At 35.2% G+C, this 13502-nt stretch overlaps 1 protein-coding gene across 1 annotated transcript in view; it reads right to left on the reverse strand.

Moving 5' to 3' along the window:
* Positions 1-10718, reverse strand: part of igfn1.3 (immunoglobulin like and fibronectin type III domain containing 1, tandem duplicate 3) — a 35015-nt gene extending 24297 nt beyond the window's left edge. Inside the window, exons 1-4 of the mRNA XM_056460428.1 lie at positions 10593-10718; positions 1131-1204; positions 884-1006; positions 649-788 (exon numbers count right to left, since the gene is read on the reverse strand). Coding sequence (XP_056316403.1) covers positions 649-788; positions 884-1006; positions 1131-1179 — 312 coding nt within the window. The 5' untranslated portion in view covers positions 1180-1204; positions 10593-10718. The remainder of the gene's footprint in view (positions 1-648; positions 789-883; positions 1007-1130; positions 1205-10592) is intronic.
* Positions 10719-13502: the final 2784 nt, after the last annotated feature.

A 13502-nucleotide genomic window follows, 5' to 3' on the forward strand; every position in this document is an offset into this window, starting at 1 on the left:
CCGGCTAGTTTGTCCATTCACACATATTTTTTTTCATAGTCTACAGAACAAACCATCGTTATACAATAACTTGCCTAGTTACCCTAACCTGCCTAGTTAACCTAATTAACCTAGTTAAGCCTTTAAATGTCACTTTAAGCTGTATAGAAGTGTCTTAAAAAATATCTAGTACAATATTATTTACTGTCATCATGGCAAAGATAAAATAAATCAGTGATTAGAAACAAGTTATTAAAATTATTATGCTTAGAAATGTTGAAAAAAAATCTGCTCTCCGTTAAACAGAAATTGGGGGAAAAAATAAACAGGGGGGCTAATTATTCTGACTTCAACTGTATACTACTATACTACTCATTTTAGAGAGCAATTGTTTGTAAAATCAACATAACATTTTGAAATCTGCATGATTCGAGTGTTAATTTAGACATTTTCAGATCTTAATATGAATATTAGCAAAGTTTCTTTGTTAGCTGAGCAGGTAAGATATACATAAACTAAACGTGTGAAACCCTTTTTGTTTGCTTTTGTTTCCAGATGAAGTAGAAAACATGTTACATCTAGGAGGGTTTGAGTGTTTCCTTGTTTGTTCACGCACTTGTTTTTTAATGCAAATGAATGCTAATGTGCAAGTTGCAGATAAAACGGCACCTGTAATTGATGTTCTCCTAAGATCGGATCATACGAAACAATATATCTTTCAGGATTAGATGTATCTCCATTGTTCCGAGCCCATATCACAGTTGGTGTTGGATCTCCGGTGACAATGGCTTTGAAGAACGCAAACTTTCCTGTAAAGAGGGTTTAACAAAGCCACTTGAGTACTTGTGAAAAATACCACCCTTTTCTTTCGGCATTAAAGATGCTTTGAGCTGCTGTACATTACCTTCCTGAATAGTCAAGGCGATGGGTTTGCGAGAGAAGTCAGGATGACTTTTTCCTGCTGGGATTTCCTGCACAAACTGTGTGATCATCACTCCCGGGACTTTAGATCGCTTCTTGATGGCCACTAAGGAACCGAAAGAGAACAGAAAGTTTAAAGCGGCGCTACTTTAAATGTGAAGTCAATTGATTTTGAAACGGTTCTCACTGAGAAAATGTTTGAACTGAAATATACGACAATGAAAATCTACCTTGCCCAGGAGCAGTGGGTTCCTCTTCCTTACTTTTTGTAAATTTCATCTTGGCATGCGGGATTCAGTGAACTCTGTGAGGTGAATAATAGCAATGATCAAAAAATATCTCTGTTTCAAGGGAATAGCTCACCCAAAATGGTTTGCAAACTGAAAGTTCTGTTATTGTTTGCTCATTTTTTACATTCTTCCAAACCTGCATTTATTCTGTAATCTGTATGGGGAAAATGGCATGAGATATTTTGGAGCGTCTTTACAAAAGGAACCTTTAACTCTATTTTATACTCTGTTAACTGAAGAATTGCAGTAATCAGACCATTTAGTCAGTGATTTGAACTCAAATACTGGATCAGTGAACAATTTGTTCTTTTGAGGTGTTTTTTTTTTTTCAATTCACAAATCATTCCGACTGATTTGTTCACAAATTGGATGGATTAGTGGAATAATTGAGCCACTGAACTTGACTGAATCGATGGCTCTCAAATTGAGCACGTTGAAGTTATATCAGTGAATAATAAACTGGTCTCTTCAGATGTTGTTCTTGACGTTGAATTGTATAGATTTCTTCTGTCAAATATATGTTGTGAAGTTCTGACAATTATAATATAGAGATTATAAATATCATGCGTCACGGTGGCGCAGTAGGTAGCACAATCGCCTCACAGCAAGAAGGTCGCTGGTTCGAGCCTGGGCTGGGTCAGTTGGCATTTCTTACAGTATTTGTGTGGTTTTCCACCTGGTGCACCGGTTTTCCCAAGAAGTCCATAGATAGATAGGTGGGTGAATTGGGTAAGCTAAATTGGCCGTAGTGTATGTGTGTGAATGAGTGTGTATGGATGTTTCCATGTGATCGGTTGCAGCTGAAAGGGCATCCGTTGTGTAAAACATATGCTGGAAAGGTAGCGGTTCATTCCACTGTGGTGACCCCGGATTAATAAAGGGACAAAGCTGAAAAGAAAATGAATGAATGAAATATCATAGAAAATATTAAAGTATAAAAATACTAATTGCTCACATTTGTAGTCTAAATTAGTATGCTGAATGAAATGAATTTTTTGTGTAGTCAAATCTAATAAAATTTCTCTTTATTTTTTTTAAATATTAAGTGTCAAGAATAGCTACAATTTTCTGAGTAAATATGTAATATTTACACATTTACTTTATGTAATAAATGAAATGAGTGGAAAGAGTTAAATATTATTATTAATTTACTTGTAATATTTAAATATTTTCAAATCGTCGTAAACCTAATTGCTCTTGGGTTCAGTTAACTTAAAATAAGGTACAATAACACATTTCAAGTGGAAATGTGTGTCTTAAACAAACCAAGTGACACCAAATGTTGTAATTTGTAACCAATAATATTATTTAAATTTATTAAAGCAATGTTTTTCTGCTAATACAAGAGCTTTTACTGCGTTTATTTAAATAGACTCAAAAATAAAGATAATCAATGAACTTTTACTTCATTCATTTAGGATTGTGAGGTTAAACATTAAGTCAATTTTACATGTAATTGACAAGTTAATTGTACCTGATCTGAGATAGTAAAATTTACTTGAAATTTGTTCGTGCAAATTGTTACAAGGATGTTTTTAAGTAAATATTAAGAGTATCTTTGTCAGTGTATATTTAATTTGTGTTAATTTTGCATAACTACACTCAAAAAATATTTTTGCTGGTTGTTCGAACTGCTTATTTAAAATGAGCTGAATCAACACAATTCTTGACTTTTTTAGGGGGGACAACTTAAATTCCACTTAAATTTACAAAATCGTTAGCTTAATCAATTTGTGTTAGGACAACATGAAGGAATTGTGTTGATCCCAGCCTTTTTTACAGTGTACATTTAAGAGTTTATTGTTTTTTCCCTCAATTGCAACAGTTTATGTAAATGTAGTTTTTTATTATTTTATTTTATTTTAAAATTTTGTAAAAGTTTAGTGCATCAAACAAACAAGAGGTGATACAATATAAATTTTCTACAACTAGCTGATTATGTAGAATGACAACTGTTGCTACCAATAATATGGTATTTTTTTACTTTTATATCATTTTAGATTTAAGAAAATTCATTCCAAATTTTTGGCAGAAATGGAAATGATTTGCTCTATTCATTGCTGAACGTGTTAAAAGTATTTTACTTTACTTAAAATAAAGTAAGTAAACCTGTTCCCTTGACATGGTGGCGCAGTGGGTAGCTCTGTCACCTCACAGCAGGAAGGTCGCTGGTTCAAGCCCCAACTGGGTCAGTTGGCATTTCTGTGTGCAGTTTGCATGTTCTCCCCATGTTCAAGTGTTCTCCGGGTGCTCCAGTTTTCCAAGTCCAAAGACATGCGCTATAGGTGAATTGGGTAGGCTAAATTGTCGGTAGTGTATGTTCTGGTCCTCCATGTTGGGGATTAAGCGTTGGGCTAACAACCCACCTCATAAAAACAAGACGTAACGAAACTCCAACATGGTGCGGCTAAATATCAACTTTGATATAAAATGGCCCTGGGAGTAAGTACTGTAAGTAAACCTGTTGCCTTAAAAATGACAAGTTCATTTATTAATTTTCTTTTCGGCTTAGTTCTTTTATTAATCAGGGGTCGCCACAGCGGAATGAACCGCCAACTTATCCAGCATGTGTTTTTTTTTGCAGCTGCAACCCATTACTGGGATACACCCACTCACTCTTACATTCACACGCATACCCAACGAACAATTTACTTTTTAAAAAAGTAGGTAAACCCGTTTTAAATTGGAACGTTAAGTTGATTTAACTTATTTTTTATAATTACACACATACTGTAGTTTATTTACTTAAAAAATGAAGGCAACAGGTTTACTCACTTTTTTTAAGTAAAGTCAACTAATCGTTTTAGAAGCAACAGGTTTACTCACTTACTTTTTAAATAGGTTGACTAATCATGTTTACAGGTTGTCATTTTTTCAATATGCAAGAGAAACTAAACTATTACTCATATTAACGTTTTTACTTGATACAATTCGGGAGAAATTCTTGAAGATTACAGTCTCTGACTGAACTTGTATTCGCTTCACCATGTTTCCCTTAAGGTTTGTAATTATATTAGTTTTATTAAAGTTTTAGCAGAAGTTGTACTTTGTGAACTTATGTGCACATCTAACAAACCGTAGTTTTGTTGTCATTCTCACCAAGTTCAAACTCATTTTAAACACAGAGACACTGCATTTATCTGCCTGTACATCAGTGTATCTGTTTCACTTCTTATCTGTTAATAAGATGAGGTTGATGAGGTTGATACAGATTATCTTTAACTCTGCAGTGGATTTTCTAAAATTAGGGCAAAGTTCAGGAATTTGTTGCATTTGGGGACAAAAAGAAGAAACTTCTCACGAAGTGGTTCTGATTAGAAATCATAATGAATCTTTGACTCAGATTATGTCTGTTCCCCGAGGCAGGAAGCATGGAGCTTAGCGGCAGGGCTAAGCTAAGAGTCTCTGTCAGCTTTTCTCCACAGCAACATGAACACTCCAGCTGTCTAGAGTGTAATTCATGGGCCGGTCACAGTAGGGAAAAAAGCTGGCAACAGTGTCACTTACAGCAATCCGCAACCTCAGGATTTAAGCAATATGTCTACTACAGGAATGTAATGCTGACACATTTTGAGTAAACCTCAGATCTGCTGAAGTCTCTATTAGCTTGGTTTCTCAGAATGAAGAGAGAGATGGACATTGTATTTGAAGGTGACTGGTAATTAGTTAAACTTGTCTACCTTAGATTTCAGCTTATTATTATTATTATTATTCATTAATTTTCCTTTGGCTTAGTCTCTATTTCAGAGGTCACCACAGTGGAATGAACTGCCAACTATTCCACCAAATGTTTCACGCAGCGAACGCCCTTCAACCTACAACCCAGTATTAGGAAACACCCATATACACTCATTCACACACACACACACCCATAGACTACAGACAATTTTGCTTACCCAATTCACCTGTACCACATGTCTTTGGGCTGTAGGCGAAACCGGAGCACCCAGAGGTAACCCACGCCAACATGAGGTGAACAAGCAAACTCCATTCAGAAATGCCAACTGGCACAGCCGGTACTGGAACCAGCAGTGCTACAGTACAGTACAGTGCTAACCGTGTCGCCCTATTATTCATTCATTCATTCATTTTCTTGTCGGCTTAATCCCTTTATTATTCTGGGGTTGCCACAGCGGAATGAACTGCCAACTTATCCAGCATTTGTTTTATGCAGCGGATACCCTTCCATATACCCAGCGGATACCCATCACTGGGAAGAAGAACCTTTAACATCCACTGAACGATGTTCGTTGCACATTTTAGATGTTAAATCTGCTAGGGGCACTGTCTACATTTTTACAAACCTGAAATACATTACATAGAGTGCGTTTTGTTATACGTGTCAATACACCTCCTTTTTGTGCACGTTCACAAGGCAGGCTTGTCGTACAGATCACCTGACCAAAACCTTTCCCAAAACACAACCAATAATGTTTTCAATAGCAAACATAAAAGAAATCCTTCACAGCCATGTAGCTTTACCTTGATTTTGTATTACTTTTATCTCTTTTGTTATCTTTTCATTGCTCTACATCACAAGTACAACACTGTTCAACGTGAGCTAAATAATCAATTCATCTTTATTTGCATAGCGCTTTTACAATGTGGATTGTGTCAAAGCAGCTTCACATAGAAGATTATACTGAATTGAAAGTGTCAGTTCAGTTTTCTGAGTTGTTTAATAATGTTGGGTGGTTTAATGTTCACTGCTGATAATATAACAGAAAAGTTGTCTGTATGGAGATAGATACTGTAGGAGAGGCAAACGTTTTCAATTGCTAATCATAGACACCGTTAAGATGTTTACCGGCAGCTAGCACTCTGCAGCTCTCACATGGTTGCCCACTGAAGCTAAGCAGGGCTGCGCCCTGTTAGGACCTGCATGGGAGACCACATGGGAAAGCTAGGTTGCTGCTGGAAGTGGTGTTAGTGAGGGGGGCTCTCAACCTGTGGTCTGTGCCCCAGTATAGTGAAGGGGGCTCTTTACTGCTCAGGTTGTGCCGTCTTTTGGATGAGATGTTAAACCGAGGTCCTAACTCTTAAAAATCCCAGGATGTACTTCGAAAAGAGTAGGGGTTTAACCCCGGCATCTGGGCCAAAATTTGCCCACTGGCCACCCTCCCCATATCATAATTGGCTTCGTCACGCTGTCTCCTCTGCCCCAATCAACTGGTGTGTGGTGTGTGGTGTGCGGTCTGGCGCGATATGGCTGCCGTCATGTCATCCAGGTGGATGCTGCACACTGGTGGTGAAAGGAGATTCCTCTTAATGTGTAAAGCGCTTTGAGTGTCCAGAAATAGCGCTATATAAATGTAAAGTATTATTATTATTATTATTATTATTATTATTATTATTATTATTATTATTATTATTATTATTATTATTATTATTATTATTATTATTATTATTATTTAGTGATATTTATTTGATGTTGTGTAAAGAAAAAATAAAACATTATTCGTCAGTAATATTCATTCATTCATAGTCCTTCGGCTTATTCCCTTTATTCATCAGGGGTCGCCACAGAGGAATGAACCACCAACTTATCAAAGCATATGTTTTACATAGTGGATGCCTTTCCAGCTTTAACCCAGTACTGGGAAACATCCATACACTCTCATTCACACACATACACCACGGCCAATTTACTTTCTTCAATTCACCTATAGTGCATGTCTTTGGAATGTGGGTAAAACCAGAGCACCTGGAAGACAAACACAGGGGAGAACATGCGAACTCCACACAGAAATGCTAACTGACTCGAACCAGAGACCTTCTTACTGTGATGAACAATGCTTTTTTCCCCCTGTCAATAATATGTGCCCGTAAATATCATTAGTGTGAAAAGGAAAAAGGTAATAATGTTCTTTTACCTAGAAATCACAATCAAATGTATGTTGAAGTACGTATCACAAAAAATATAGGCTGAAGCATTTACTACTGAAGCATTTAATTATTCCAATGAGCCTGTGTTGGTTAAAACACAGTATTTAGAAATGTAAAACCAAAAAAAAAAAGTCTTGTTTGTTATTTTGTTGAATTAAAGAGTGTGGCCCTCGGACCTTTGACTCTGTACTGTAGTGTATATTGTGTTATGTAGTTGACACTTGCATGCAGTTGATTCACACAGAGCACAGTGTTAATGAGAAGAGCATGATTGAAGCGCATCAAAACTGCTGCTTTCTGGAGAGCAGTAATTTAAAGCCAGGGTAAATCGAGGACCTCACTTCTCAATTAGCACTATAGCATGCGCCCATGGTGCAAGTCCTGCATGTTTTTGTCTGTTATAGGTCACATACCTCATAAAACTATCCATCAAAACACTTCTGACGCACATTCTCATCCTAAATGCAGAGGGACAGCATTTTTCAGGATCTCCATTTCTGTACTATTACCATACTGTATACTAATACTTTTCCCAGATGACTTTCATAACTGCTACTGTAGATTCAAAGGTTTCATAAACTATTTTAACTATTTGACGATGTACTGTGTATATATATGTATGGAATTATTATTAATTATTATTAACAGTTTATTTCATAATTCTGTTTTAATTTAGTAATTTTTTTAATGTGTTAACGATTAATAGAAAAAACAGGAACCAATGTTGGGTGTGCCCATTTTTTTTGTAGCTTTTATTCATTTTAATTTTAGTTTATATTTTATAGTGTCAAGTTTAATAATAATGACATATTTTCAGAATTATGGTTGGTAGGTTTATTTATTAATTGATCGGATTATTTTATTAAAATTGTTTATGTAAATGACACACGTTCTCATCCTAAATGCAGAGGGACAGCATTTTTCAGGAGCTCCATTTCTATTCTATACTATTACTACACTGTATACTAATAATTTTCCCAGATGAATTTCATAACTGCTACTGTAGATTAAAAGGTTTCATAAACTATTTTTGACGATGTGCTGTATATATGTATGGTATTTATATTATTAAATTGTTAATTATTATTATTGAGATACAATTGTTGGTCTTAATAGTTTTTGATTAGCAAAAAAAAAAAAAATAGCAGTTAATTTCATAATTCTGTTTTAATTTTAATTTAGTAATTTTGTGAATTTGTTTTGTTCACATTTATTAGAAAAAATGAAACCAATTTTGGGTTTGTCCATTTTTTTTTTGTAGCTTTTATTATATTTTTTTATTTCAGTGTCAAGTTAATAATAATGACATATTTTCAGAATTATGATCACTAATTGATGGAATTATCCCTGCGTTCGCGTGGGTTTCCTCCGGGTGCTCCGGTTTCCCCCACAGTCCAAAGACGTGGTACAGGTGAATTGGGTAGGCTAAATTGTCCATAGTGTATGTGTGTTTCCCAGAGATGGGTTGCAGCTGGAAGGGCATCCGCTGCGTAAAACGTGCTGGATAAGTTGGCGGTTCATTCCGCTGTGGCAACCCCGGATTAATAAAGGGACTAAGCCGAAAAGAAAATGAATGAATGAACGAATGAATTATTATAACTATTATTATTATTATTATTAATAATAAACACATTATTATTATTATTATTATTGTTATTATTATTATTATTGTTGTTGTTATTATATGTAACTATATATTTATAATTATTATACATAATTATGATAATTGAATTATTATTAATAATAATAATATTAATAATAATTATAATTTTTATTATTATCATTATTATTATTATCATCATCATTATTATTATTATTATTTTTATAATTATAAATATAAAGTTACATGTAATAATAATAATAATAATTATAATTAACAATAATTTATTATTATTGTTATTACATGTAACTTTATATTTATAATTATAAAAATGATGATGATGAATAATAATAATAATAATAATAATAATAATAATAATAATAATAATAATAATAAAGATAATTATAATAATTGTTTTAATATAAAAAATAATAGTAATTATTATTATTATTATTATTATTATTATTATTATTATTATCATTATATGATGAATAATTATAAAAATATACATATTACTATATATGCAATTTGCGTTTGTATTATGAGTGTATTTATCATAATGTAAAATATGACATAGATATGATAAATGCAAGTTTTTTATGTACTATAAATTAGGTGCTGATTTACAGTGTTAGCAGTACATCAAGATAAGTTTATCTGCAGACAGCTTCTTATCAGGATAACCATATTTGTAGGAGATGAAAAATAGGCATGCCCAGCAACTGAGACATATGATTGATTTATAAATATGCCCGAGGGAGGCCTGGAAAGGGTCTGGTGTCCTAAAATGTCAAATGACAGCAAGGCTCCTCTTACTGCTCTGACAATTTTTATGTCATATTTTATGACTTATTGAATTATCTTTTCCCTTACCCCCCTCCCACCTCTCACCCTGCTCCTAGGACTGCCTGTAGGATTTTAAATGGGCAGACCTGTGTATAAACACAATTTAGTGACAACTTATTGCTCTCACGATCATTAGCTTGTTCGTTGCTCCATATACTCGTGCATTTATTGGCTTTATGACATATAGTATAGAATTTAAAACATTCTTTTTGCAAAAAGAGTGTGAGTTGTTATTTGCTTTGCTCAATAATTCAATTTTTCAGCATTATATATTCCTAACCTATTGCACTGACCAGGAAAATCAGAGAAGATGGTTGTTGCATAATTTGGAACGAATAAAAATAAATGAATGCCAAAACATGAACATTGTTTACCTTTTGACAGTAACTCTGTATCAGACATGTTACATGCTTTGGAAGGAAGCATGCTTTGGAAGGAATTTCTTTTACAGACTTATTCTGTAAAATAAGAATAATTCAATGCATTTTTTGCCACTTTGTAATTATTTGTAAAATTTACTGGCAATTCTGAGTGGAAATTAAAGTACTTTTTATCCAGTGTAACACAACAGATGGTGTAGCATCCTTTCATATTAAAACCCTAATATGAAACCCCTTTGAAATGACAGAGACCATCACAACAAATTATTTTGGCACAACAGATGACTCTGTAATTCTTTCTGAGAACAATTCTGGTGGGAATGAAACATCTTAAATCTTTACTTGAGTTAACACAATCGCATCATAAAACCCCATAAAACAAGTTTGACCATTGACTATAACCACAAATACACTCAATAATAAACATACAGTGCTTTTTTTTGTTTGTTTGTTTCTTGCAAAATCGACAAAGAATGCTTTTATATGCAAAGGAAATGAAGATGCTGTCCAAACGACCTTGTTCTCATATAAACTGCATTACTCGAAACACATTGAATGCAAGCTGCTATCCAGTGATATGCTGTAAGCCATCACAGAGTTCAGCACTCCATCCTATTCCAACTGCATTACTTTTTCTGCCTATTATGCGTCATAACAGTGAGATAACTAAAGATTGCGTTGGCTACTTACTCTGTGGCTGGTACGCCGTGATGTTTGTTCAGCTTTGAGTGTTGACTTCACCTTTGCCACCCTACTTGAGATGGTCCTCCAAGGTGTCCTGTTGCTCCTCAGGGGTGTTGGCTGAGAGATAGGCTTACCCTCGGTCCTAATCAAAGACACGAGTGTGATGAAAATCGGTGACTCCTCCCTTAGATTTTATGGACACCGGCTGGAGAATGAAGCTTAGAGGGTCTTACAAACTATCCTGCAAAAAAGAAGCTCCAGGAGGGGAACGCGCAGTGCTGGCGGGAACAGCTTCTTCATCGTGTGAGGGAAAAAGGTACGTTTTGTGCTTTATTTGAATGATGTGTACCTCAAATCTAATGATACTGGTGGCTTTATTGTAAAAAAAAGTGCAGCATATTAAAATAATTGTGCTCAAGACATGTAAGATGCAACAAAATGCAGCCAAATAAATGTTGTGTTTATAATATTCCTACAATGATATTATAAATATAAGGCTTGAATGATTTTTTTTAGTGATTAACGGCTTGAATGATCTTGCAATTAGCCAAGACTGGAAATCCTGAATACCGGTTTGGAGTTACAGTGGTTTAGGCAGGCCAGGCAGTAATGGCCCATATATGGATCAGACGAGATAGAAAGGTCATAACTCATCATGATATAGTGACGCTTAAGTGGGATATATGCACTTGAGCACATACATAACTACGCCACAGGAGCACTGTACTGATGTTACATTTGCTGGACTCTGTCAGGCCATTTAAAAAATGTAGTGGCAGTAAAATATCTCCAAATATAACAAGGACAGCATGTTCCGGCTTTGCTTTTAAGTGAGACGTTACGGTGTCATCTGTATGCGTTCATATAGCACTTGTGAGTAATATTTCTTTCTTTTCGTCTCTTTATGCATGGATGGATGTCTTATGGAAAGTGAAAAAATGCAGGTTATATGTAGACAGTTTAACATACATACAAATTTTATATATTGTATAAAAGGATGCTTTAGATTAGTGGTGCCCAAACGTTTTTGTATGAAGGGCCAAAAACCAAATATCATTGAGTGCCATAGGCTGAAGGTAAATATACCAAACTATATTATATTAATGTTGCTATAGCTCATTTATTTAATAATATTTGAAAACAAATAGAAAAGATTACCTTAAATTGTATGAACTATTGCAGTATACGCTCACCGGCCACTTCATTAGGTACACCTGTCCAACTGCTTGTTAAAAGCAAATGTCTAATCAGCCAATCACATGGCAGCAACTCAATCCATTTAGGCATGTAGACATGGTCAAGATGATCTGCTGCAGTTCAAACCGAGCATCAGAATGGGGAAGAAAGGTGATTTAAGTGACTTTGAATGTGGCATGGTTGTTGGTGCCAGATGTCTGGTCTGAGTATGTCAGAAACTGCTGATCTACTGGGATTTTCACACACAACCCTCTCTAGGGTTTACAGAGAATGGTCCGAAAAAGAGAAAACATACAGTGTTCTGTGATCGCAAACGCCTTGTATATGCCAGAGGTCAGAGGAGAGTGGCCAGACTGGTTTGAGCTGATAGAAAGGCAACAGTAACTCAAATAACTACTCGTTACATCTGAGGTATGCAGAAGAGCATCTCTGAACACACAACACACCCAACCTTGAGGTGGATGGGCCATCCATTTATGACCACAGTGTGCCGATCTTGTGATAGCTACTTCCAGCAAGATAATGCATCTCAGACTGGTTTCTTGAACATGACAATGAGTTCACTGAACTCAAATGGCCTCCACAGTCACCAGAACTCAATCCAATAGAGCATTTTTGGGATGTGGGGGAATGGGAGATTTGCATCATGGATGTATAGTCGACAAATCTGCAGCAACTGCGTGATGCTATCGTGTCAATATGGACCAAAATCTCTGAGGAATATTTCCAGTATCTTGTTGAATCTGTGCCATGAAGGCAGTTCTGAAGGCAAAAGGGGGTTCAACCTGGTAATAGTAATGTGTACCTAATAAAGTGGCTGGTGATTGTAAATTTCTTTTTTTTAACTTATGGCAGTAAAAATACAATTAAATTTTTTTTATAGCACAGTGGAATTCAATGCGGAATACACTAGACAAGCAACTTTGCCTCCATTTGCCCACTGATGTCTCTGCATTGTGCTCTATCCCACGGGTGACTGTGTGCATTTAAAAAACAAATCTAATTTATTTAATTGAAACATTTAATTTCCATTAGGTTTTTGGATCTTAGCAATAAAACAAACAAACAAAACATTACATATAATTGGAAATTACAGTCTCTAAACTGTCCCCATCATTTTCCCTTCTCCTCCCAGATTTGATGGCAGGCCAAATCAAAGGTTGTCATACGCCAACTTTGGCCCGCGGGCCCTAGTTTGGGTATCTCTGTTTTAGATTAAACATTTAATTAGGTTTTACATTAAATAGTTCTAAATGGCATCACTCTGAAAACTCCTTTTTGGCAAATTTGTTTTTACCAGTGTAATGAATTTTATAATGCATGGTTTCCGCTACATTCATTCTTCCATGGTGGGGCGCCACACCAAAATTAATTCTTGCCACGTCTACATTACAGCTTCTCATTCAAAACCTTCAGTTTTTGCTGCTTTTTTTAAAATAGCGGGTTATAATTGCACCAAACATATTAAAATGTAAGTGAATTATAACAGAGAATTGTTCTGTAATCATAGTAGTGCCAAGCAGTATTTGTTTAACCCTTTAACTAGGGTTAAACTGACTGACTGACAGGGCTGTGCGATGCATGAGGCCAGTAGACATGATGTAGCTTTCAGTAATGATGAACACAGTTTACATAATTATACTTTATGTATAGTTAAAGGTCTTTAGTTCTACATACAATGACTTTGTCTTGCTGGAGTTTATGGCTGTTTCACTTTAC

The sequence above is a fragment of the Danio aesculapii genome, chromosome 6, assembly GCF_903798145.1.
Source record: "Danio aesculapii chromosome 6, fDanAes4.1, whole genome shotgun sequence".
Taxonomy (NCBI): domain Eukaryota; kingdom Metazoa; phylum Chordata; class Actinopteri; order Cypriniformes; family Danionidae; genus Danio; species Danio aesculapii.